Source organism: Rhinopithecus roxellana, chromosome 17 (assembly GCF_007565055.1).
Source record: "Rhinopithecus roxellana isolate Shanxi Qingling chromosome 17, ASM756505v1, whole genome shotgun sequence".
NCBI classification, from domain to species: Eukaryota; Metazoa; Chordata; class Mammalia; order Primates; family Cercopithecidae; genus Rhinopithecus; species Rhinopithecus roxellana.
In genome coordinates, this window is record NC_044565.1 from 63,058,121 (window position 1) to 63,085,462 (window position 27,342).

Sequence of the window (27,342 nt, forward strand, 5' to 3'; positions counted from 1 at the left end):
CCCCATGTCACCCTTCTTCTTAGGTCCTATTGAGAATCTCTGCTGTTTGGTTTGATTTCTTTGCAGAATAAGAGGAAAAAAGGAGAAGAATATTAGCATAGAACAGAACTGTTGCCAAAACGTTCCTCCTGGGCACTGTTTCATTAGAGGAAATTAGATGGCAATATTTAGGGTAGAAATAGAAGTTCAGAGAAGGTAATGCTGAACATCACATGCAAACATTTATTCCTCCTCATCATTCTTTGAGAGTGTCTCTGATATTAATATTGTTAATTAATATTGTCTAATTAATGCTGAATTCAGAAAAAAATTCAGTGTGTTATGTTTCTGCTTTCCCATACTAACATATGGGCTCTTGCACTCTGAGAATATGTTTCCCACTAATAACTTAACAGACACAACTCTGAAACACATTCCACTTGGTTTTAGGCATTTATTTCAGGATGAATATGAATGTAACTGAGGTTTTAAAATTTAACTGAAAATATTATTCTCCTTGTAGAAACATTATCTATTAGCATTTTATGTTACTATATATTTATATGATCTTCCTATAGAATGGCAAACATCAGCAGATCTCAGGCAGACTTCAGGATGTCCGACTCAAAAAGCAAACTCAAAAGACCGAGCTGGAAGTTCTGGATAAGCAGTGTGACTTGGAAATTATGGAAATCAAGCAACTTCAACAGGAACTTCAGGTAAGCCCTTCGCTGCTAAATTGTTCTTAAACATGTACAATTAATAGTTCTTCTGGGCTGGGCATGGCTGTAATCCTAGCACTTTGGGAGGCCGAGGAGGGTGGATCCCCTGAGGTCAGGAGTTCAAGACCAGCCTGGTCAACAGGGCGAAATCCCATCTCTACTAAAAATACAAAAAAATTAGCTGGGTGTGGTGGCGCATGCCTGTAATCCCAGCTACTCCAGAGACTGAGGCAGGAGAACTGCTTGAATCCAGGAGGCAGAGGTTGCAGTGAACCAAGATCGCACCACTGTACTCCAGCATGGGTGATAGAGCGAGAATCCATCTCAAAACAAAATAAAACAGTTCTTCTAATAGAGTTTTGTTTTGGGGGTCAATAACCTCTGAGTCTTTAATAGACTTGTGATCTAAATACACACAATCCTGTATACAATATCAGGAAGTCCATAGACCTACTAAAACTAAAACTCTGCTACACATCTGGTTAAGTTTTGCTTAATATATATACATAAGTGGACATTTACCACTTTGAGTTTTAACTCTTTAACAGTGTTTATGCATTCTTAATTCATTACTTTTGCTATAACAAAAGACCTTAGACTGGGTAATTTATGAGCAACAGAAATTTATTACTTATAGTTCTAGAGACTGAGAAGTCCAAGATCAAGGTGTTGGCAGATTCAGTGTGGGATGAGGGCTTGCTGTCTCCTTTAAAACTAGTGCCTTCTTGCTGAATCTTCACATGCAGAAAGGGTAAGGCAGTCCCTTCAACTTCCTTTATAAGGACAGTCATCTAATTCATGAGTGTGGAGCCTCCTAAAGCCCTACTTAATAGTACTGCATTGGGAGTTAGGTTCCAACATATGAATGTTGGGGACATACCAACATTCAGACCATAACATACATTAAAATAAGGTTATTGCTACTAATTTTAGGAAATTTTGACTTTAAGTTATTATTTTTAAAATTATGATGAGAACTTGAATATGTCCCTTGGGGTCCTGGTAATTCTCTTCTTTGCTTGTGCAGTAGGGTCTGGTTCAATAATTACTGTTTGCAGAATGGGGCTAGGGAAGCCTTCTGCATCTCTAGAGTTCTCTTATCCAATTTCTCTTACTGCATGAACTGGCAATTAATAAGTCTTTTTGCTTTGTTTCAGGAGAGATAAAAGCCAAAAACATTTTCTATCTGATTTAAACCTGCTTTCCTAGTTTTTAGTCCCTCTTTTTTTTTTTTTTTTTTTTCTCTATCACCCAGGCTGGAGTGCAGTGGCATGATCTTAGCTCACTGCAACTTCTGCCTCCCAGCCTCAAGCAATTCTCCTGCCTCAGCCTTCTGAGTAGCTGGGATTACAGGCACCCATCACTACCTGGCTAATTTTTGTATTTTTAGTGGAGACGGGGTTTCACCATGTTGACCAGGCTGGTCTTGAACTCCTGACCTCAAGTGATCCACCTGCCTTGGTCTCCTAAAGTGCTGAGATTACAGGCGTGAGCCACCGCACGTGGCACCCGGCGTTTAGTCCCTCTTTGATATACACATATTCATCCTGGAGTGTTATGGCATGCTTACACACACCATCTGGCACTGGTCCACTGTCATTCATCAGTAATCTGAAAATTGCGGGCTTCTAGACACGCCATTTACAAAGACTTTCTTTACTGCCTTTTAATTTCAGCCAGTCACTCAAAATTGATTTTGGCTTAAATATTTCTTGGCATAATTTCATTCTAGTTGCTTCATAAGTTGTAAGCAGTTTACAACTATGTATTATTTCTAAAGTAAGTTTCAAAGATGAGTAAATCCTGTTTTAAAGTTTTCAAAAAAACTCTTGGACAATATTATAACATTTTAATCCGGTACTATTTTTTCTTTTTATAAGGAGTATCAGAATAAGCTTATCTATCTGGTACCTGAGAAGCAATTATTAAATGAAAGAATTAAAAACATGCAGTTCAGTAACACACCTGGTAAGTCTCTAAGGTTTGTCTGATTACTTGTATCCTTTTCTGAATGACTATGTCAGTAACATTGTTACTTTTTTAAAATTAAAAAAAGTATTCTGTTATAAATAACACTTTTTGCCTGTAAGTTTAAAAATAATGTGAAAAACATTATCCCAGATGTTAGAGCATTTTCAGTGATAAAAAGTGGATAAAAATAAAATAGTAATGATTGTGGTATGACTTCATATCTTGATATTTTTATTTATATAATTGAAATATCAAAGAAAGTATTAGACTATAAGATCTAAATTTGGCTCTAACCCAAGACTACATGTGCATTTTGAAAAGTCCTGCACTGATTTTAAAGACCTGTTCAGGAGGAGGCTTTACGGTGGGGCTGCACCTGGAATTCTAGGGTGTTAGCATGCAGCAGTCATAGGCTTAAGCAGGATGGTATGCCCTGCCCAGACCCTTTGTATTATCTAACTCTGTGCTTCATACAAAGAATTTTACCATCTTGGCCCTCTGACACCGGTGGAACTAAACATTCCAGGATAATTTATGAGATTGTGACTTTTTTTGTTTTTGCTCAGGTCCCAATGAGAAAACTGAAAAAAAATTCTCTGTATTGGATACCATACCAATAAAAGTGTAGCAGAAACAAGGTTTATTTAAAGAAAAGCAAATCTGCAGATGTTGTGTTACAACTGACTAAAGTATCCTAAATGTCACTCATTGAGTCTCTATCATGTCAGTTATTCCATTGTAGGTCTCTTTATTATACTTTTGGCTGTTTATGAAGTTCAATAAATAGCATCCCCTTCTTTGCCCAAGTTCTGAACAAATTAAGAAATAAGGCAAAGGAACAAGACAAATGAGAGACCAAATCACTATCTCATTATTGATGAAGCTGATTTTAGGCAGCATGGTTTATCTGTGGGTGGTATAGTTGCACCTATAAAACGCTGAATTCATGAACAAAGTAGAATGCAGGTTTCCTGTGGGCAGTTAAGTCTCTAGAGAGCAAGGGCTAGGAGGAGTCTGGGCTGTACATTCCTAGGTCCTGATCTTGAGCTCACCATTTAGTGAAAGGAAGGAAAGAAGCTGAGATTGTTGGGCTAGTGCAGGGTCCTTCATGTGGAAGAAGTATCAGAAATAAAGTTCACTCTCGTGAACTATTTTTATTGTGTCTCCTGCCTTCCACTGAGGTGGTCTGTCAATGTCCCTGCTCAGACAGTGTTCCTTATACTTGATTCTTTTCTGTTCAAAGTATATCAGCTCCCACCTCACCCTTACACAGACATTCCAGAGACAGGGCGAGCCAACCCACCTGATCTGCACAGTGGCAGAAATATATCTTTATTATTGTCATTGTTCCTATTTGAATTGTGAATAAAATATAGAATATCTCTTATTGAGGACGTGATGGGGCTATTCTTTCTCTGTGGAATGTAATCCAGTGCAGCTGTTACCTATTTATTTGTTTAGCCATAGTCCAATTTAAAATAGGAAGCTTTTGTTTGGGATTTGAAAAGTACCCTGTATCCCTTAGATTCCTCTCCCTATAACAGTTGCCATTTAAGATTACCAGCCATGTGTCAAGCACTGTGTAAGTCAGTTTTGATGCATTCTTTCCTTTAATCTTTACAATAACCCTGTGGTGTAGTTATTATTCCCATTGTGCAGCTCAGGAAAACTGAGGTTCAGAGAGGTTAAGTAGTTACCCAGGATGATGCAGTCATAGTAGTCAAATTCATGTCTGACTGTAAAGCCCGCTGTACTACCATGTTCTTTGTCTTATCTTCCAGTTACCCAACATAGTGTTCATATATATCATCAAATTTGGTATTAAAATATGCATTATTAGTGATATACATTGTTATGAATAAAGAAGAAATATGGGCCAGGTGCAGTGGCTCACACCTGCAATCCTAGCACTTTGGGAGGCCAAGGCGGGAGGATCATGAGGTCAAGAGATCGAGATCATCCTGGCCAACATGGTGATACGCTGTCTCTACTAAAAAATACAAAAATTAGCTGGGCGTGGTGGCGCACGCCTGTAGTCCCAGCTACTCAGGAGGCTAAGGCAGGAGAATCACTTGAACTTGGGAGGTGGAGGTTGCAGTGAGCTGAGGTCACGCCACTGCACTGTAACCTGGTGACAGTGCGAGACTCCGTCTCAAAAAAAAAAAAAAAGAAGAAGAAGAAATATGCAGCTATAACACTTTGCTGATAGACATGAAAGATTCCTGAATAGGCTGGGCACTGTAACTCATGCCTGTAATCCCAGCACTTTAAGATGCTGAGGTGGGCAGACCACTTCAAGCCAGGAGTTTGAGACCAGCCTGGCCAACGTGGTGAAACCCCATCACTATTAAAAATGCAAAAATCAGCAGGGGTGGTGGCACGCATCTGTGGTCTCAGCTGCTCGGAAGTCTGAAGCATTAGAATCACTTGAACGTGGGAGGCAGAGGTTGCAGTGGGCCGAGATGGTGCCACTGCACTCTCAGCCTGGGCGGTAGAGTGAGACTCTGTCTCAAAAAATAAAAATAAAAAAATAAAGATTTCTGAGTAACTAGAGACATTTTGTGTTCCTAAATGAACTAGCTTAATATTATATTATACATGAATACTATGTCAGTTCTCTCCTAATTCATATATTCCGTTCTTTTTGGGTTTCTTTAAATGAAACTTGGCAAGATAACTGACAAATTCATCTAGAAAATAAATTGTACAAGAGTAGGCAAAACTTGAAAAAGAAAAACTTTGATAGAGGGGAGGAGACTAACCCTATTAGATATCAAAACATAAGATATGAAAGTTAGAGTGCCTAAAATAGTTTGTTATTGATCGGAAATAGAGAAGTAGAACAATGGAATTGAATAGAGTCTAGACAAAAACCTATGCATGAATGGCAACTTAGGATAAGATAAAGTTCGCACTTATCATTAGTGGGGAAAGGATGGACTTTCAGTAAGTGATTTGGGAGACAGTGGATTATCTGAAAGAGTTGCAGGGGAGCTCTTTACTGCTCTCTATGTACAGAAATAAATTCTAGATAAACTAGCAGGCTAAACATAAAAACAAGAAAAACTATTATAAAACCGGAAAATATTTTATAATCTTGGTATGAGGAAAGTCTCTTTAAACAATATATAGAGTCATGAAGAAAAATATTTACAGATTTGATGATATAAAAATGAAAAAGTCGTAATGAAAGACAGCATAAACACTAAAAAATTTGAAGTACATGTAATACAAGAATTTAGAGCTTCTACAAATCAAAAATTACGACAGCCCAATAGAAAAATATAGGCAAAGGATAAGACCTAACAATTCAAGACTGTGGCCAGAAACATAAATAGATGTTTCTTTGACTTCACTGGTTATCAAGAAAATATAAATTGAAATAACAATCAGGTTTCTTTTTTGCCAATTAGCAAAAATGAAAAAAGATTAATAATATCCAGTATAGATGAGGGTTTGCAGGAACAGGTATTGTTGGTGTCGTGAGTTGATACAGCTTTTTGGAATAGTAGTTTGGCAATTTCTGTCAAAATTTAAAGTATGCATTAACAATGAAAGACAAAAATCTGTGAACCACATGATCATCTCAATAAATAACAGAATGAGTATTTGACAAAGTTTAACATCCTTTCATGATAAAATCTCTCAAAAAAACAGATACAGAAGGGAATTTCTTCAACATAATAAAGGCCATTTATGAAAAGCTCACAGCTATCACAATCAATGGGGGGAAACTAAAGACTTTTCATCTAAGACAGGGGTGTCCAATCTTTTGGCTTCCCTGGATCACATTGGAAGAAGAATCATCTTGGGCCACACATAAAATCCACTAACACCGATAATAGCTGATGAGTGCTAAAAAAAATCTCATAATGTTTTAAGAAAGTTTATGAATTTGTGTTGGACCCCATTGAAAGCCATCCTGGGCCGCATGCGGTCCATGGCCTATAGGTTGGATAAGCTTGATCTAAGATCTGGTATGAGGTGGGGATATGCACTTTCACCACTGCTGTTCAACATGATACTGGAAGTACTAGCAAGACTACTCAGACAAGAAAAAGGAATAAAAGACATTCAAATTATAAAAGTAGTAGTAAAATTATCCCTGTTTGCAGATGACATGATCCTGTATGTTGAAAACCCTCAAGACGTCTATAAAACTTAGAACTAATAAATGAATTGAGTAAAGTTGTAGGACACAAAATCAGCATACAAAAATCAGTTGCATTTTTTACACCAATAAATATTCAAAAAAAGAGACCAAGAAAACAATGTTATTTATGACGGCATCAAAAATAATTAAATACTTAGGAATAAATTTGACCAAGGAGGGGAAAGATCTGTAACTGAAAACTGTAAAACATTGATGGGAGAAATTGAAAAAGACATAAATAAATGGAAAGATACTCCATGTTCATGTATTGGAAGAATTATTATTTTTAAAATTATCCATACTACCCAAAGCAATATACAAATTCAACACAATCCCTATCAGAATTCCAATAGCACTTTCACAGAAATAGAAAAAGCAATTTTAAAATGTATATGGAATCACAGAAGACTTCAAATAACCAAAGCAGTCTTGAGAAAGAAAAAGTTGGAAGCATCACACTGCCTATTTGCAAATATTATGAAGCTATAGTAATAAGAACAGTATGGTACTGGCATAAAGACAGACATAGGGGCAACATGGGTGAACCTGTAGGATGTTACATTAAGCGAAATAAGCCAGGCACAGAAAGACAAATACAATATGATTTCATTTATTTGTGGAATGTGTATATTTATCCGTAAAAGTAGAGAATAGAATGGTGGCCACCAGAGCTGGTGGGAGAAGAGGGGATCACTGGGAGTTTGCTCAAAGGAAATCAACATTTCAATTAGATAGGAGGAATAAGTTCAAGAAATCTATTGTACAACCTAGTGACTATAGTTAATAACAGTGCGTTGTATTCTTGAAAGTTGCTAATAGATTTTAAGTGTTCTCACCACAAAAATGGTAAGTATGTGAGTTAATGCGTATGTTAATTAGCTCAATTTAGCCATTTTATAATGTATGCATATTTCAGAACAACATGCATACTATATATACATTTTTTAATTGTTGAGTACAAAAGACTTATGGAATAGAATAGAGAGCCCAGCTAATTAATGTATGCATTATGTTAATCAGCTCAATTATGCATATGTTAATCAGCTCAATTTAGCCATTTTACAATGTATACATATTTCAAAACAACATGCATACAATATATATACAATTTTTTGTCAGTGATAAGACATATGGACTTATGAAATAGAATAGCCCAAAAATAAACCCAAGTATATATGGTCAACTAATTTTTGACAAGGGCATCAGGAAGACACAATGGGAAAAGGATAGCCTCTTCGATAAATGGTACTGGGAAAACTGGATATCTACCTGCAAAAGAATGAAATTGGACTCTTGTCTTATACCATACTCAAAAATCAGCTCAAAATGGATTAAACATAAGACATGAAACCATAAAACTCCTAGAAGAAAACATAGACAAAAGCTCTTGACATTGACTTTGGCAATGATTTTTTGGATATTACTCCAAAAGCTCAGGAAACAAAAATAAACAAGTGGGACTACATCAAACTAAAAAGCTCCTGCACAGTAAAGGAAACAACAAGATGAAAAGGCAGTCTATGGAATGGGAGAAAATACTTGTGAGCCATATATCTGATAAGTGGTTTATATCCAAAATACAAGGAATATATATAACTCAATACCAAATATCAAAAAACCCAATTTCAAAATGGACAAAGGACCTGAGTGGACATTTCTCCAAAGAAGACTTAAAAATGGTAAAGAGGTACTTAAAAAGGTACTCAACATTATTAATCATCGGGGAAATGCATATCTAAACCACACTGAAATATAATATCACCTCACACCTTTAGGATGGCTGTTATCAAAAAGATCAGCGATAACGAGTGGTAGTGAGCATGTGGGGACAAGGGAACCCATGTACACTGTTGGAGGAATGTAAATTGGTATAGCTGTTATGGAAAATAGTATGAAGATTTCTAAATTAAACTCTTGTATGATACAGCAGTCTCACTTCTGAATATATATTCAAAGGAAACAAAATTACTGTCTCAAAGAGATATTTGCACTCCCTTATGCTAAATGCAGTAACTCAGTTACAGAAAGACAAATACTGCATGACCTCACTTACATATAAAATCTAAAAAAGTTGAATTCCTATACAGAAGCTGAGAATAGAAGAGTGGTTACCAGGGGTTAGAGGGAGGTGGAAATGGGTAGATGTTGATCGGTGTGTACAGACCCACATCTACTCATACCAGTCAGAAAGGTAATAATATAAATTATGCAGTAGCCATAATGTAGACTACCATGGAGCAATTTAAAAGGATGAACTAGATTATTTGTCCTGATTGATAAGATATCTTATTAAATTCAAAACAAGTTGCACAGCAATGTAGACAATATGATTCTATTAAAACCCATGGAAATAAAAGTCAAATATGTATACATCTAAATGTAAATGCCTAAAAGAGGGATGAACTTGCAGTTGAGATGGAGGCCTTTTAATTTTTTACTCTATGTTTCATTTTATTTAAATTTTGTACTTCTGTACTTTAAAAATATGATAAAGTTAAAAATAGGCATTTAAACAGATAATATTGCTATTTTAATTTATTGTAATGTATTCTGCATTATATATTTCCATCTGGTTTCTGCATCCCTGCATGAATATGTAAAAAAAGATAATATAAAATGAAACCTTCTGTTCTTACCTCCTAAAATAATGTTACTAAATAATCCAGTTAGTAATACTTATTAAATCTTTGCTGTGAATATTTCCCTGTTCTTGGGAGCACAAAGAATAAATGGAAAGCTACTTTAACTATAGCTTCTATTAATTGAATATTAACTGTGGACCAGAGTATACAATGGCTTTATATCCATCACCTCATTTAATGTGGTGTGATGCTCATTGTACAGATGAAAAGCCTGAGGATTAGATTGGTGAAGTATTTTTCCTAAAGTAGAATTGCACTTCAAGTCCTAGTCCTTTTGAATGGAGAACCAAGGCTTATAACCATTTCCTCTGATGCTCTTTCCAGCATATAATCTGGGAAGTGGAAATAACAACTGTTTTCTCTTGTACTCGTCTACATTATGTGTATACATCCTTTGTGTTGGTCTAGTTACATCAATTTGACCAAACAGTAAATGGCATGCTGGTAATAACATATGAACTTCTACAAAATGTAAACTGTCTGATGTTTGTTTTTCAGATTCAAGGGTCAGTTTACTTCATAAAAAATCATTAGAAAAGCAAGAATTATGCCAAAGACTTAAAGAACAATTAGATGCTCTTGAAAAAGAAACTGCATCTAAGCTATCAGAAATGGATTCTTATAACGATCAACTAAAGGTATTTATTTTTGATGCTATTTATTTTTAGGTAACTAACTTCTTACCTTCATTATTTTGATTTAATAGAATAAATAGCTAAAGCTATTATATGTATTACATTTTCATAATTTATTTTATAATTTCAACAAACAAGAATTTCAAGACTGTTTTTAATGTTCTAGTTATATGACATAGTGTCATATAACTAAACATATACTTTATCACAGTTTCCAGTTTTTGATGACTATGTGCTGTTTGTATTGGCATCTATACATTTCCAGAACAATTGCCTTTGTCAGTATGACAGAACTGATCTCAGCCTACGTGATCCTAGGCAATTTTCAGAAATGGGAAATATGGAAAATTTGAAATAATTCAGGTGGTAGAGGCTCTTTCAGCACAGTTTTTCTTTTGTTTCCTTGTTAAGTGTAATTTAATCTCTGTTAATAATGCAATGATCAATGAAATCTAAAACAGAATCTGGCACTATAAAGTTTGCATGAAAAGCAAGTTAATGTTTCTTTATTTGCCGCAGTGGCAGAGCAGATGTCCAAAACATAGACTGTCTGCATATCATTCACCACAGTATTCATTGTATACTGAAGCTATACCTATGAAAGAAACTAAAAACCAGACTCATGGCATATAATATAAATTTGGGAATAGTCTCAGTTATTCCTTTGCTAACAATACAAAGTTTCCAGAGTGTAAAGTATTCTCTGTAAGAAATAAAGCTTTTCATAAAGCTTTTGTATAAGAAATCTCTCTCTTCATATGGCTTTTATCATGCTGACTTATTTAGAATAACATTAACACCAAATATAGAGTAAACAGCGTGCTAAAGAAAGGACAACATGGTGGCTTCAGGTAAGGAAGGGGAATTTGAGGTGAACAATGTTAATACACTTTACACAAGCATATATTCAGTAGAAAAAAATTTTATAGAAAACTGAATCATTTGTCATTGCTGGTTAGACAAGCCAGCCAACTTATCTTCCCTATATTATTTCTTTAAAAAAATCTACATAACTGGGCACAGTGGCTCACGCCTGTAATCCCAGCACTTTGGGAGGCCAAGGCGGGCGGATCACGAGGTCAAGAGAGCGAGACCAGCCTGGCCAACATGGTAAAACCCCGTCTCTACTAAAAATACAAAAATTAGCTGGGCGTGGTGGCATGCACCTGTAGTCCCAGCTACTTGGGAGGCTGAGGCAGGAGAATCGCTTGAACCCGGGAGGTGGAGGTTGCAGTGAGCCGAGATGATACCACTGCACTCCAGCCTGGTGACAGAGTGAGACTCCGTCTCAAAAAAAAAAAAAAATTAATTAAAAAAAAAAAGTCTGTACATAGTTTAATTGGCTTTTTATCTGCCTTATCTTACAGTGTGGGAATATGGATGACTCTGTTCTTCAGTGCCTTTTGTCTCTGCTAAGCTGTCTCAACAACCTCTTCCTCTTACTTAAGGTTATTTTCTAATATCTAGCTTCTTTTCTTTGAGTTACTTTACTGTTTTTTTTTTTAAACTAGACTATTCTTTGCCTTTATCTGAGTATCTTTGTTTGAAATAACGTATACAATATAAACCTTTTTCTTTCTGCTTGCTTGAATATCCTTCTGCTGTCTAACTGCCTGTTTCTGTCTAATGCAGAAATCAGTAAGGTTGCCCACGGTAACCTTTCTCAAAAGAAGCCCAGGACACTTAGAAATATAACCTGGTTCCTTTACAACATCCCTGTGAGTGGGTTAAGTGATAAGATGATTACTAACTCAATTCAAAAGAAAATGTGAGATTAAATCACTTACCCATATCACTGAAAATCAGTGTTTAAAATAAAACTTAATACTTTATGAAATCTAGGGCAAGTTTATGTCATATATGCACCAAACTGCTTCCTAATACTGTTATAAGGACAGTGTTAAAGAACTAATAATGCAGGGGCAACTTTAGTCAGGTCTAGTTACCAGGCTCATATTTAGACATGCTTGCACATCAAATAAAAATGTTTAAATTATATAAATAACTAGTTATCTTCGCCATGTATAACATACAGAGTATTTAAAATGGTCAATACATATTTTAATAGAGCTTAAAGAAATGTGCTTTATGTTTACTGCTTGCTGACTCTAGCAGATTTTGACTACACATTATACTCAGTACTAAAATGGATGGCACTAGGGCAGTTGCCTGTTTGCATATATATTCCACAGTGAAGACAGAAACATGATAAGTAGAGTTCATTTGTTACCTGAGCAAAGGTAGGGCAAATTGGAAAGATGGTAGCAGCAAGGGACCCATATTTTAGCCTTTATGGTTATGGCATGAATGACCAGATTATATGATTTTTAAACTTTTGCTACGGATTGCATAGAAACTAAACTAAGTTTCTTCATCTGTAAAGTGAAGTTTAATGATGATTTGTGGACTCTTCTGCCTCACATAGTCTAATTCTTTCAGTTAGCATTTGATTCTCCACAGGCCAGTAGTTATTCTTGTCCCTTGTTTTACTTTGTTCCTTCTGCTTCCTGCCTTCCAGACTTACACTGCTTATTGATACTTTCATCAGAGCAATTTAGGAAACTAAAGAGATACGAAATCTATACTGCCAGAGCAGTCAGGAGACTTGTCACAGAAAGCGAGAAAAGAGGTCTTCTGTAGTCACTGGAAAATGATAGAGTTATTAGTTAACATAGTACTAAAAAATATTGGCCGGGTGCTGTGGCTCATGCCTGTAATCCCAGCACTTTGGGAGGCCAAGGCGAGTGGATCACCTGAGGTCAGGAGTTTGAGACCAACGTGGCCAAGATGGTGAAAACCCATCTTTACTAAAAATACAAAAAATTAGCCGGGCATAGTGGCGGGTGCCTATAATCCCAGCTGCTGAGGAAACTGAGACAGGAGAATCACTTGAACCTGGGAGGCGGAGGTTGCTGTGAGCCGAGATCACGCCATTGCACTCCAGCCTGGTCAACAAGAGCAAAACTCGGTCTCAAAGAAAAAAAAAAAAAAGAAAGAAAAAGAAAAATATCCATTGAATTTGTCAAAAGGAAACTTTGAAGACCTTACTAAAAGTGCCATTTCACTTGAGTGATAAGCAGAAGCTGGATTGCAGTGGATCAGGAATGAGTGAGAGTTGAGGAACGGTTAAGTGAGTAGCAGCAACTCTTAGAATGAAAAGAAAAAAGCATGGGGGTCAAAAGAAAACCTTTTTTTTTTTTTTTTTTTTTTTTTAAGAAAGACTTGAAGGAAATAGTAAAGAGAAAAGAAAGGAGGAGGAGGCGGGGGAAAGAGAGAGAGATTGAGATTGTGGTAATTGATGGAGCAAAGTCCCTGAAGAAGCAGATTAAGATAGAATGGAGAGCACAGATTAAAGAATGGATAAAAAGAATACTTTCAGTGTAACATACGGGGAGAAGATGGATATGAATGCAGTTAAATTTGTGGTAGAGAGTAGGAAGTTGACAGTGAAACAGGAAAGGTTCCCTTGTCCCGCTCGAAGGGCAAGTGATAGGGGTGTGGCTCACTTCTTCAGTATCCCCTGCTCAAACCTCTAGGGGAACATACAGATGGGCAGGCTGTGGGGCTCTGACCCCATGGCAGTGTCTAGGGGTGAATGTTTACAGCTGAAGCCCCAGTGTGGGTATGTTACATGGTGTTTTTTTAGTTTGCTGTCTATAGGCGGTTTGTGTTGCCCAGCTCAGTCAGACCCCCTTCCTTATCACAAGGACAGAACAGAGGGATTTCTGTATCCCAGGGTTTCTTGCCTTGGTGTACTGGAAGAATTGGATCACACGTGGGCTTGGAGAATGAATACAAGGTTTTATTGAGTAGAAGTAGCTCTCGGCAGATGGGGGAGACAGAAGGGGGATGGTTTTACCTTGGAGTCGGGCCGCAACCTGACTTCTCTGACTGCTTTGGCCAAACTCTGCGTTGTTCCTCTGGTCAGTGGCCTGCCGGCCTGCCGGTGCCTGTTGACGTCCTTTTCCACCGGCGTGCTCTTGATGACCAGCTCTGCTTGTGTCATCTTCCGCCAATGTGTTCCTCACGACGTCCAGCTGCTTATGTCTCTGCCTTTCTAGGATCTTGGGTTTTTATAGGCACAGGATAGGGGTGTGGCAGGCCAGGGTGGTCTTAGAAGATGCAACATTTGGGTGCGAAGGCAGAAGTGCCTGTCCTCACTTAAGTTCATGTCATGGGCAGAGGCCTGAGGGTGAAGCCCTAGCCAGGAACCCGCTTTTCTCTACCCAGTACTTCACTAGCCCCCTCCCTTACCGACAGCTTCAAGACTTAAAATCAGAGGTAAGTTGAACCATCAGAAAGAATCTTCCTCGGTAGAGGAGGACATGATAGAACTCAACCTAGGCCAGAAGAAGAGGGGTGGAGATGCTGGAAGTTCTATTGATTTTTTGAGATGGAAAGATGAGAGAGCTGTAGTCTGATGGCCTAATGAGGCAAGGTTTATAGCTGGTAGTGAGGAGAATGGATGGAGATTAGGAAGTTTCCGGAGAGAAATAGGCATGAAATAGACATTTCAGTGCAGATATGTAAGCTTAGTAGAGGAAAATCTAAGTGTGCTGAGCAATGTTGAATGTCTGTTTGAAGTTGGAGGCGATGTATTTAAATTGAAAACAGTATGCCTAATTGTATGATTTTTCCTCACCGGTGTTCAGCTGTTTAGGTATAAGCACAGAGAAAGCTGATGAAATAGGTTCATGGTTCCTATAGGTTTGGGGTTTTAATGGACATGCACAAAGAGAGAAGGACAAAAGAGTTACAGATTTGACAAAAACATTATGATGAAGATGAACTCTGAAACATGAGCTAGACATGAAGGATGTGAAGAGAGGAAGGGGTATTAATAAAGAGAGAGAATGATGGGAGTCAACAGAATGGTCTCAGTGAGGTTGAAAACCTATTGATGGCCGGGCGTGGTGGCTCATGCCTGTAATCCCTGCATTTTGGGAGGCCGAGGCAGGTGGATCACCTGAGGTCAGTGGTTCGAGACCAGCCTGGCCAACATGATGAAACCTTGTCTCTACTAAAAATACAAAAAAGTAGCTGGGTGTGGTGGTGCGCTCCTTTAATCCCAGCTACCCGGGCATGAGAATTGCTTGAATCTGGGAGGTGGAGGTTGCAGTGAGTCAAGATCACGCCACTGCACTCCAACCAGGGCAGCAAGAACAGAACTCTGTCTCAGAAAAAAGAAACAAACAAACAAAACCTATTGATATAGATGTACCAGGTGTAAGAAAAGTTCGAAGGGTGAGAACTTATGTTTGAAGAATGGGGTATTTGGTCAGTGGTAGTTCTGTTTCTGATTATAGTAAGACTCAGGGTGTAATAATGGGAATGATGGATTAAGTAGAGTTAAAAAGGTCATTGATGAAGAGATCAGCCTGAGAGTTGAGGTTTTGATTGCATCATTTATGTGGATGTCAAAGACTTAGAGAATAGTGAGGTGAGTGAATGACCAGGTGACTAATAGATGACAATAAAAAGGAAGGAGAGAATGGTATTGCTGGATGGTAGGAGCCCCAGAAAAGCATGTAGTTAGTAAGAGTGAGGGGGAAATAACCATCTGAAAGTGGCAATGAAGAGCAAGGAAAATACCATAGTTATCTTCTGACCCTGATGTCAGTGGAGTATATGATAATAAACTGAGAGAGGACTAGCGGAAAAGTAGTATCCCGAGGGGTCAGCCAAGAAGGCGAAGAGGTAAGAGAATTTTCGTTCAGAGAAGATTGGTAGCTATGTGATCGTTTCCGGATCACACAGAGGAAGTTCTAGGAGAGTGGAGAGGTTTAAGGAGAGAATGAGTAGGGGATTGGGTCAGATTAAGGGATAAACAGCACTGTAGAGATAAGAATTCAGGGGATAAGGAATGAGAAGAAAGGCTGTGTCTTATCAGTAGGTGAGATGGAACTGGTCCTGATAGTGTTGGAGGAGGACAGGCACTTAGTTCTAATGCTGTGGTCCTTTGTGATAGTAGAGCACCTGGGTTAATTGCTCCTTTAGGCTACTTGTGGTGACAACAGGAGTAAAATATTTAAAATTATTTATCTTAGAATGTTATGTTTTACTGGAACCTGCAATATGCACGTACAGAATCAATAATTTTTACTCTTGCTTAAGTTATACCAAGACAAATAAAAAAGCCAGTGGATTCAAAAGTGAGACATTTGACAGGCTATTATACCATTAAGAAAATTCACACGTCTGGCCAGGTGCTCTGGCTCATGCCTATAATCCCAACACTTTGGGAGGCCATGGCAGGCGGATCATGAGATCAGGAGTTTGAGACCAGCCTGGCCAACGTAGTGAAACCTCATCTCTACTAAAAATATGAAAAGCCGGGCATGGTGGCAGGTGCCTGTAGTCCCAGCCACTTGGGAGACTGAGGCAGGAGAATCACTTGAACCCAGGAGGAGGTTGCAGTGAGGTGAGATTGCACCGCTGCACTCCAGCCTGGGCAACAGAGCAAGACTCCGTCTCAAAAAAAAAAAAAAGGAGAAAATACTCACACATCTTTAGCAGTGAAGTGCAATGAAAACTGTACTGGCCTAGGGATCTGAAAAAGTAAACTCTAGTCTTATCCATACCACCTGCCAGTTGTGTAACGATTTGTCATTTACCCTCCAAATTTTGCTTTCATCCTTTGCAAAACAAGCTGACATTATCTGCCTGTCTTCTTTGCAGAGTCTTATGATTAAATGAAATAGCATGTAGATGAAAATGCTTTGTAAACTCTTTTTTTTTTTTTTTTGAGACGGAGTCTCGCTCTGTGGCCCAGGCTGGAGTGCAGTGGCCGGATCTCAGCTCTCTGCAAGCTCCGCCTCCCAGGTTTACGCCATTCTCCTGCCTCAGCCTCCCGAGTAGCTGGGACTACAGGCGCCCGCCACCTCGCCCGGCTAGTTTTTTGTAGTTTTTAGTAGAGACGGGGTTTCACGGTGTTAGCCTGGATGGTCTCGATCTCCTGACCTCGTGATCCACCCGTCTCGGCCTCCCAAAGTGCTAGGATTACAGGCTTGAGCCACCGCGCCCGGCCTGTAAACTCTTATGTACAAATATACAAATATTTTTGTTATTTGTGAAAAAAGAAAATTATTTTTCCCCACTCTTCTTAAGAAAGGGGCTGTCAGAATCTCCAAAATATCTTTAGTGTTTTGGAAAATCAACCAGTGTTGACTTGAGATAATGATTGGGGAAATGCTTGTCCATAGAGGGAAAGTAGAATCTGTTAATGGTAGAATTGTGGTTTCCTTCAATGAGTTAGGTCTAAACCCTCTGCTTCCAAGGATCTGGGGTAATCTGCATTAGTAATACCCCTCCAGGTGGCATAACCCGCCATGACCCAGTTGGATTTACCTCAGCCATACAAAGATGATTTAACGTACAGAAAAGTGTAATGTAATTTACTGTATAAACAGACAAAGGAGAAAAAGATTATGCTCATCTCATTAGATACAGGAAAGGTTTTTGTTTTGTTTTGTTTTGTTTTGTTTTTGTTTTTTTTGAGGTGGAGTCTCGCTCTGTCACCCAGGCTGGAGTGCAGTGGCGCGATCTCGGCTCACTGCAAGCTCTGCCTCCCGGGTTCACGCCATTCTCCTGCCTCAGCCTCCCGAGTAGCTGGGACTACAGGCGCCCGCCACCATGCCCAGCTAGTTTTTTGTATTTTTTTTTAGTAGAGATGGGGTTTCACTGTGTTAGCCAGGATGGTCTCGATCTCCTGACCTTGTGATCCGGCCGCCTAATATCCATTCATGATTTTAAAAGCAAAACTTATTGGCAAACTAGTAATAGAGGTTCCTTAATGTGAAAGAGATAATCTGTCATTCTATTAAGATTGATAACAACTTGGCTGGGCTCAGTGGCTCACGCCTGTAATCTTGGCCCTTTGGGAGGCCGAGGCGGGCAGATTGCCTGAACTCAGGAGTTCACGACCAGCCTGGCCAACATGTTAAAACCCCATCTCTACTAAAAATGCAAAAATTAGCTAGGCATGGTGGCATGAGCCTGTAATCCCAGCTACTCGGGAGGCTGAGGCAGGAGAATTGCTTGAACCCGGGAGGCGGAGGTTGCAGTGAGCTGAGATCGCGCCACTGCACTCCAGCCTGGGCGACAGAGCGAGACTCCATCTCAAAAAAAAAAAAAAAAAAAAAAAAAAAGATTGACAACAACTCTTAAAGAATTCTGATTGGTTTATTTTTACAAGGACCTGGAAGTAGTGACTTAACCCAGAGGAACAGGTCTAAGGATAGGAATTTTTACATCACCATAGTCAAGTAGAAGAAATACTTGGCAAGCTTTGTGGTGCTCTTCAAATCTTACTAATTTGCATAGACTATTGTTTATGCATTTTTCATTTGTCCAATAAATACTAAATATCCATATTGTACTAGGTTCTCTGTTGGCTGGAGACACCTTGATGAAAGACAGTCTTGTTGTCAAGAAACTCACTTTAGTGGAGGAGGCAATCATATAGTTGGAAGACACTATGATAGAGGAATATACAGAATGGCACGAGGAAGCTCATTAACTCTGACACTGGAGGGAATGGGATTAGTAAGGGAATACTTAGTAAAATGGGGATAACTCATTTTATCCTCACAACAACTCTGTGAGGCATGTATCATAACAAGCTTCCCCAACCTGTGGCCCACGGGCCACATGCGGCCCAGGACGGCTTTGAATGCAGCCCTACACAAATTTGTAAACTTTCTTAAAACATTGTGAGATTTTTGTTTTTGCAATTTTCTTTATTTATGTATTTATTTTTAGCTTATCAGCTATTGTTAGTGTATTTTACATGTAGCACAAGACAATTTTTCCTCTTTACATGTGGCCCAGGGAAGCTAAAAGATTGGACACCCTTGCACTATAATTAACTTCATTTTAGTGATGAGGAAACTATAAAATAACTTTCCTAAGGTTATACAGCCGGTATACAGAGCCTGAGTCAAGCCTTGTTAGTCTTATTCCAGATCCATGTTCCTCATCATTAAACCACCTTGCTTCTCCATATGTTGTAACCACTATATTCTTCTGCTTCTCAATAGAATTTAGAGAAAGGTACAACAAATAAAACCCTAGAAGCTGAGAGCTGTGGAAAATTTGCTATAAAAGTAGTATTTGCATTATTATTGGCTTAAGTCGTATATGTTTTGCTCAGACATGTTGGACATAGTCTCGGGACAGCATGCTGTACTCAGATCAAATCTGCCATTTAAATCAAGTAAAAGGTTCACTTATAAAATAGTTATCTCTGAAAAGAAATGGAGTTTGGAGTTGTGTTATTGTGTATAGGTTGATACCAAAAAAACTTTTTACCAAAACATTCTACCCAAATACTGTCCAGCTCTCACCTTTGCCGTGAAGTTTCTTTTGATTACTCTTAAGTCCCCCTGCCCCCACTTCTTTCCTCTAGCCTCCTTTTTCTACTCTCTAGTTCAGGATTCTTGGATTCCAAATGAAAGAGTTGTAGTTCAAAATAGTTAAGCTAATGAGTGATTATTAGAAGCATCCTAGGACCAGTAACTGAATCCAAGGAAGGGCTGCTGGACAGGGGCAGTTCCTAGGTCTCCGAGCCATGATATTGAACATTCAGCTTCTGCAGTAGCCTTTCTCTCCGCCTCAGTCTCTAATCTTTCCTTCTCTTTTTTCTGAGTTGATTTTATTCCTATCCTCAGGTCTTATTTGGTTGTGTGGCAGCTCCAGATTTACTTTATCCCAGTTTAATGAGCTGAAGAAAGGTTTCTTTCTCCCCACTTCAACATATGTGAATCCCAGGAAAATATTCTGGGCCAGTTTGGATTATGCTTATGTCCTTTGGACCAATCATTTCTGAGCAGGGAAGTAAGGCGTTGTGATTGTTTAGGTCAGGAATAAACAATTGTGCCTGGTGGGAATGGGAGGAGCTCTGAGTTTGGCAGACCTTTTAAAACCACATAAGATGTTGGGAGGAAGGCGGAAAGATCAGTTTCCCAGAGGAAGAAGGCAGGGTGCTGTTGAAGAAGAGGAAAAGAAAATGCTGAACAGATAATCACAAGTTTCTACTAAGGAATTTACCTCTGCCCTGCATGTTGACACTTGCCACTACACTGAGATTGTGGACTCTTTAAAGGCAAAGTCTGTAGACTTGGGAGTCAGCCTTGTATTGGATCCCCTTGGAATGCTTTATAGCACTTAGCATACAACTAGATGCTCAATAAGCAGTTGTTTATTTCAACTCCTGTTTGGAATACTTTTCATTATTTTGGTTCATTGTAGTCATGATTTTAGGTAGACATCTTTTCCGTTTTTAGTTTTGAACTATATTATTTAATAATTCTGTGTTTAGTTCAAGATCATATTGGATAAAAATAACTTGGTTGAACTATATATGTCAAAAACATGGCTGAACAAAATTTCTCTTCAGATGTTATAACAAGCAAATTATTCCCCCATATTTTTAATGGGTTGCTTTTTTTAATTGAAAATTATGTACCAAATCAAAGCACTGGCTTGTGAAAAATTCTGTGTTCCATAGAAATGAATTGATGGAAAAGTACACTATTTTAATGTGTTTATCTCAGGGGCTATATGATTTAGATACTTAAGGTTTTTTTTAATCATCTAGATATTTTTTAAAACTTTAAATCTTTTAAATGTAGTTCAACTTGCTTTAGGATTTTTATCTTTTATTGCAAATGCCACGTGAATACATATGACAAGTATATTTAAATCATTCACATATTGACTTATTTTCTTTTTCTCCTTAGGAACTGAGAGAAACCTACAACACACAGCAGTTAGCCCTTGAACAACTTTATAAGATCAAACGTGACAAGTTGAAGGAAATTGAAAGAAAAAGATTAGAACTAATACAGAAAAAAAAACTAGAAGATGAGGCTGCAAGGTAATATAGCTGATTTATTTATTGTGCTAGATTGCATTAGAATTGTAATTTTGTTGCTCATATCTTTAGTTTATGAAAATTTAAGGAAAATAAAGGGATTATCCTAATCAGATTCTAGATCTAAGTTCAGTCCTTTTAGGGATCAAGTTTGCAGTAACTGATTTTATTTTCCACTAGTGAAAAATAACAGACTTTGAAGTCAAACCTGTATTAGAATTCTTGCTCTACCACTTACTACCTGGGTGACCTTGGTTAAGTTATTTTATCTTTCTAAACTTCAGTTACTCCATCTGAAAAAAAGAGACAATAATGCATATCTCATAGGTAATTGTATTAAATAAAATAATGTAGCTGGAACTGGGCGTGGTGACACACGCCTATAGTCCCAAGCTATTTGGGAGGCTGAGGCAGGATAATCACTCGAGCCCAGGAGTTCAAGGCCAGCCTGGGCAACACAGCAAGACCTTGTCTCTTAAGTTAAAAAATAAAATAATATAGCTAAAGAGCTAAGTATAATTTGTTGCACATAGTAAACACTCATTAATTCCATCTTTCCTTGGTAAATCTGTTAGTTTCCTGAAAGGTCATAAAAACAGAATACTTAATTGTATATAGTAATACTGAATGTAGAATGCCACATTGATGCATTTCTCTTTTTATCAATGAGATATATTAATTGCCTCCATTTATAGTAAGGACAAGTAAGACATTTGTGGTATCCGAAGCCTAGAATTACTCATTTAGAAACTTTGCATGATATTTTTCTGCCGTTAAGATTATTTTTCTAATATATTCCTCTCTTTCTTTTTTCTTCCAAGTTCTCTAGTGTCAGAAAGTAGTATAATTAGTTAACAAATATTGATGAACCAGTATTTCTTTGCCTTGGTAAAGAGTAGATGAGTAATTTCTGTGAAAAAGCTTATAGTTACTTGGGAGGCAAGAAAGACACATCAACATTTATCAGGCCTCTATTCTTAATGGTTTCAAAGTAGCCAAGTCCAACACATTTTTTTGAGTGGCTGTTGTTGGCTGTGATGGTGGTGGACTTTGGATTACTCCTTGCCTCTGGGTTTGTCATAATTCTAATAGGGGATTCAGACAGTTAAATAAATCATAACTATAATATTGTTTACTCCTAGACCCCCATTTATTTATTTTGAGACAGGGTCCTTGTTCTGTCATCCAGGCCGGATTGCAGTGGCATGATCAGGTATCACTGCAGCCTCGACCTCCTGGGCTCAAGCAATCCTCCTGCCTAAGCCCCCGCTGAGTAGCTGGGAATATAGGCATGCACCACCACTCCGTGCTAATTTATTTTCAATTTTAATAGAAATGACGCCTCATTATGTTGCCCAGGCCGATCTCAAACTCCTGGGCTCAAGCGATCTGCCTGTCTTGGCCTTCTGAAGTGCTGGGATTATAGACGTGAACCACTGTGCCTGGTGATCTAGACCCCTATTTTTGTGGCCTCCTAATGAGATAATAGAATAATATAGAAGTAGAGAAAGTAAAGTTCAAACGAAGTAGTTCTTATTTACTGCTTAACTTGTGCCACTTAATTACATAAGGGAGCTGTGCAATGGTTACACAGCTAATCCTTTTGTCAGAAGTTTCTATTGACATGTGCAGTTACCTTAATCCTTCTTCATCATGTTCACAATTCCTTTCAGGCCAAAAGATTATACTAGTTATACGCATTTCATTTCATTAATCATCCTTGCACATTATCTTAGGTAGTAGAGAAGATAGAGCAGAATTACATGTAGGACCTACTCACTCTGAAGCTGCGTCTTAGTACCACATCTTGGTTTGATTGGCCGTTTGCCCAGGTATATTTCCCTTCTTTCCCCCAAGGTATTGGTAATAGGCTTTCACATTGTAGATGTGGCCTCTTTGCCCTTTGCCCAGCTTCTGAGGCATCCTGTGGCACTGGACCAGTTTCTCAACTACTAACTCTTACATAAAGTTTGCCAGAATTCTGGCCTGGTTTCCTGCAGGGTGAGCTCAGCCAAGTACCACCCCTCAGTAAGCCTAGAGTAGAGGGGCCTGGCATCCTTTCCTTAAATTAAGCAAGGAGCCTTATCCAGGTTGTCCTAGTCTCATATTTGTGTGGCCATGATAACCTGGCAGGAGGAGTTGATGGAAAGAATGAAGAGCTTAAAAAATATATAGAAATGTTTAATTTAATGAGCCCTCTGGTTTTTTTTGTTGTTGTTGTTGTGCTAAATATGTGCTAAGTACTCTGATAGTGATATTTATAATGCTATAAAAATTCAAATGAAAGCTAACTGGGTATTAATTACTAGGCTTGTAAAAATGTCCTGGAAAGTTACAGAGGAACTGAGAAAGGGGATATTAGTTGAAATTAAGTGAGGACTGCAAGAGAAGCATTTTCCTCACAGGAGAACCGGAAGTCAGTTAAGAAAGTTGCCAGAGGAAGCATTCTGTAACATGATAGAGGATGAAGGAAGTTTGGAAAGTGTTGGAAGGAATCTAGTAAACGGGCTACTGAACCAGCAGTATGAAGTCTGAAACAGTTGGGGGATAAGGAGAAAACATTGATGACTAAGAGCCTACAATATTTTGAATTATCCAGGATTTCCAGATTCCTTCAGGAATTAAGGAATAGAGATGTGGAATTATGCCCGTGTTCCCACTTTGGTAGGGTATATATGCTGACAAATCTCAGGAATGTATCCGGCTATAATTTCACTGCCCTAATAGTGCTGAGACTTGGAGAAGGTGCTAAATTTAGTGGTAGCCGCTCTGAGTAAAGTTGTGAAAATACATGCAAGGGAGAACTGTAAGATGCATGAGTTCTTTTTTTTATTTTTTATTTTTTATTATACTTTAAGTTCTAGGGTACATGTGTACAACGTGCAGGTTTGTTACATATGTGTACTTGTGCCATGTTGGTGTGCTGTACCCATCAACTCGTCAGCACCAATCAACTTGTAAGATGCATGAGTTCTAATACTAAAATAATTGATCACAGATCACCTTGACTGGCTGGAAACCAAACTGTAGCTGTGTTAGATGTCGTTGAAATGTTTACCAAAGCATGTGGACCTAGAGAGGAGAAATGCTCTATTTAAGCAAACAAAAAAGGCTTTTTGAAGTAACAATATAAAAAGTAGACCAGGCGCAGTGGCTCATGCCAGTAATCTCAGCACTTTGGAGGCCAAGAAGGGAAGATTACTTGAGGCCAGGAGTTCCAGACCAGACTGGGCAACATAGCAAGACCCTGACTCTACAAAAAGAAATCAAAAAGTTGGCTGGGTATAGTGGCATGTTCCTGTAGTGCTGCCTACTTTGGAGGCTGAGGCAGGAGGATCACTTGAGCCCAGGAGATCAGGCTGCAGTGACCTATGATTGAATCACTGTACTCTAGCCTGGGCCATACAGTAAAACCCTCTCTCTTAAAAAAAAAAAAAAGGTAGGTTATTTTTCTAGAAGCATTTCCTATTTCCACAGCAACAATGTCTAAACCCCTGAAACAAAGATTAAATAGGACAGTGGAAATAACAGCTGGAAGGCAGTTCTTGTCAAGTATCTGGAGAGAAAGGAAGGAAACTTAGATATAATTTTTAGATTTATTTGCTGAATGGTTCCATTTCAACCTTTTTCTTTTTTTCTTGAGTTTGGAGGTTGGTTAACAGGAGGGAATTTTAGGGTGTGGAAAGTTGTCAGTCATACACCCCAGTGCATCCACTAATCAATCCAAAGCTTCCAAAGCTTTTCTTGATTGATTGATTTGTTTTCCTTTCACCTCTGATCTGAGCAGTTTCTCCCCACCCCTGTACTAATAGTTCATTGTCAGTTCTTCACCTTGACAGGAACCGGATCTTATAGGATGTTTTTATTTTGTGTAAAAAATTTCTAGGACATTATGCAAACTTTTTTTCTTTTATGTAAAGGAAAGCAAAGCAAGGAAAAGAAAACTTATGGAAAGAAAATCTTAGAAGGGAGGAAGAAGAAAAACAAAAGCGACTCCAGGAAGAAAAATCACAAGAAAAAATTCAAGAAGAGGAACGGAAAGCTGAGGAGAAACAACGTAAGGATAAGGATACTTGTAAGGATAAGAATACTTCGAGACAGTAGAACAAAAGCAACAAGAAAAAAATGACCTGATAGGAGACAAAACAAGGGAAGAAAATGCGAAAGATACTAATTGTAGAGTCAGAAAAAACCTTTTTATAAATTAAACTTGGATAAAATGCATGTAGGCTTATTAAAACAGACTGAAATCTTAACACAGCAGTAGAAATCGTAACACAGCAGAAGAAAAGAAGATAGTTACTACTGATTGTGAAAAGACTCTGACATGGTTTTCATAATTGAAGTAAAATAGTTTTAAATATTTTATTCAACCACTATAAGCTATTTATTTTAATGAAACAACAGTAAAATTTTGATATACCTCAGTCCATTTCTACAATACTTTTAGTATTATTGTATCTCTTTTAGATACATAAACCCTTTGAATCATTATTAATGATACAGTGTGTTGAAATTTTATGAGTTAAAGCATTTATTCTAAAGATGAACAAAGTAAAAAATTTTATTGTTATCAAATTCAGTCTGTGTACTCTTCTACTGTTTTCCTTTGAGAACCATTCTGATAGATCTATAGATTTTTCTTCAGCCATCCCTGTTAACTTGCTAATCTTCTCTTTTCAGAACCCCCGCTTTTTGTCCTTTTCCTCCCTATTATATTCAGACCTCCACAGATCAAACCAAGCTCTCTTTGCTTGGTCTCCTTCCACTTTGTACAGCTCAGACTGGCCCCCACTCCTGCACTTTCCTTTCTACCCATGTATGCACTTCACCCTGCAAGTCATCTCTTTGTTTTGCTGCCTCCTACCTTACTTAAGATGAGCATCTTTGTTTGCTTTTTTATTAGATGACTAGTCAAGATACAAGACTAGTCTTGTATCAGGTGTACTCTTTGGTACTCGATTTTTTCTTTTAGATTTTAGGAGCTCTTTATTGAGTCATAGCAAAGATATGTATACATGTAAGTAGCAAATAATGACAATTGTCTTCTCTTTAGGTGAGACAGCTAGTGTTTTGGTGAATTATAGAGCATTATACCCCTTTGAAGCAAGGAACCATGATGAGATGAGTTTTAATTCTGGGGATATAATTCAGGTAGGAAATGAAGTCTTTTTTTTTTTTATCTTGAATAACCTGAATACATTGTAATATATTAGTTTCTGTAGTAATGTTGACTATTACTTTCATATATTTACCTTTGTAAAATATTTCTTAAACATTACCTCATTTGGCCTTTACAACGTACTTCAGAGCTGCATTGGACAGTTATTATTACTACCAAGTTCTAGCCAAGGAAGCTTAAACTCACACAAGTTGTAACTGTCCGTATTGCAGTGCCAGAATGGGATGCAGGTATGTGTTTTTTTTTATTTCCAAAAACAGCGTTGTTTCTACTATGCCATACAGCAAATGTTAAAAGAATTGAAGGAGTTAGATTCCACAGCCCTAACTGGATACAGGCAATTTGTTCCTTGGAACAGAAGTCTTTATTATATTATCACAATTCATATCAAATAGATGAGTAAGAGAAGATCCCGGGAATAGTGTTTGATAGAGCCAATATGATATAATGGAAAGAGTACAGGCTTTAGAAGCACACAAACTTGGATTTTAGTCTCTGCTTCTGTTTTCTTCTTGTTAAAGTAATATTAAACAGAGTATCTAGCCAGTGCCTGTTTCCCCCGCTCCCCTGCACCGTCACCAGTTAGTGTAATTTCTCAGTTAGGTGGCAAATGTTTAATGATATTAGGGAAAAAAATTTACCAAAACTCTAGCACCCAAGGTAAACCCCAAACACACATTGCTGCTCTTGCCATTGCCACTATTAGTAGTACTGGAGCTGTGTCTGAGCAGGGGAAGAGGTTTGTTCTGCAACCAGCCCAAGTCCACTGTCTGCTGTCCCTACCATTCCTCCTCTCCTTGTTGGTGATGATGAGATAATGTCTGTGGATGAAGAGATACAACCTATCTCTGGGCATGTTTGGTCAACAGTTTGCTTATATTTTTGGTTATATTTTTTATTTATTCAACAAATATTTTTTGAGGGCTATGTTAGACTAGGGATTTAGTGAATAAGACATTATCTCTGCTCTTAACAAGCTTGTAGTCTAATGAAAAAGCATGACAACCTAAAGCAGTAGAGGAAAGAAGGTAAAGGAAAAGGTTGTAGACTGCTACCAGCTTTAGCACAGATCTCTTCCACGGTCAGAGAGCCATTCTGGTGGCAGTGACAATAGGAACATAAAGTTAGCTGTGTGTCTTGGGTGCTTGTGTACTCTGCTGAATCGTTAACATAAAGAATTAGTCA

General features: G+C 38.0%; 1 protein-coding gene and 1 non-coding gene across 5 annotated transcripts in view; both read left to right on the top strand.

Moving 5' to 3' along the window:
* ITSN2 (intersectin 2) overlaps window positions 1-27,342 on the top strand; it is a 152,577-nt gene that overhangs the window by 62,094 nt on the left and 63,141 nt on the right. For all 4 annotated transcript variants that reach the window (XM_010358494.2, XM_030920726.1, XM_030920728.1 and 1 more), the window contains 6 exons: window positions 558-698; window positions 2,582-2,669; window positions 9,966-10,105; window positions 20,842-20,978; window positions 24,896-25,032; window positions 26,032-26,129. In XM_010358494.2, coding sequence (XP_010356796.1) covers window positions 558-698; window positions 2,582-2,669; window positions 9,966-10,105; window positions 20,842-20,978; window positions 24,896-25,032; window positions 26,032-26,129 — 741 coding nt within the window. The remainder of the gene's footprint in view (window positions 1-557; window positions 699-2,581; window positions 2,670-9,965; window positions 10,106-20,841; window positions 20,979-24,895; window positions 25,033-26,031; window positions 26,130-27,342) is intronic.
* On the top strand, window positions 22,958-23,085 carry LOC115894452. The gene has a single exon (XR_004054570.1).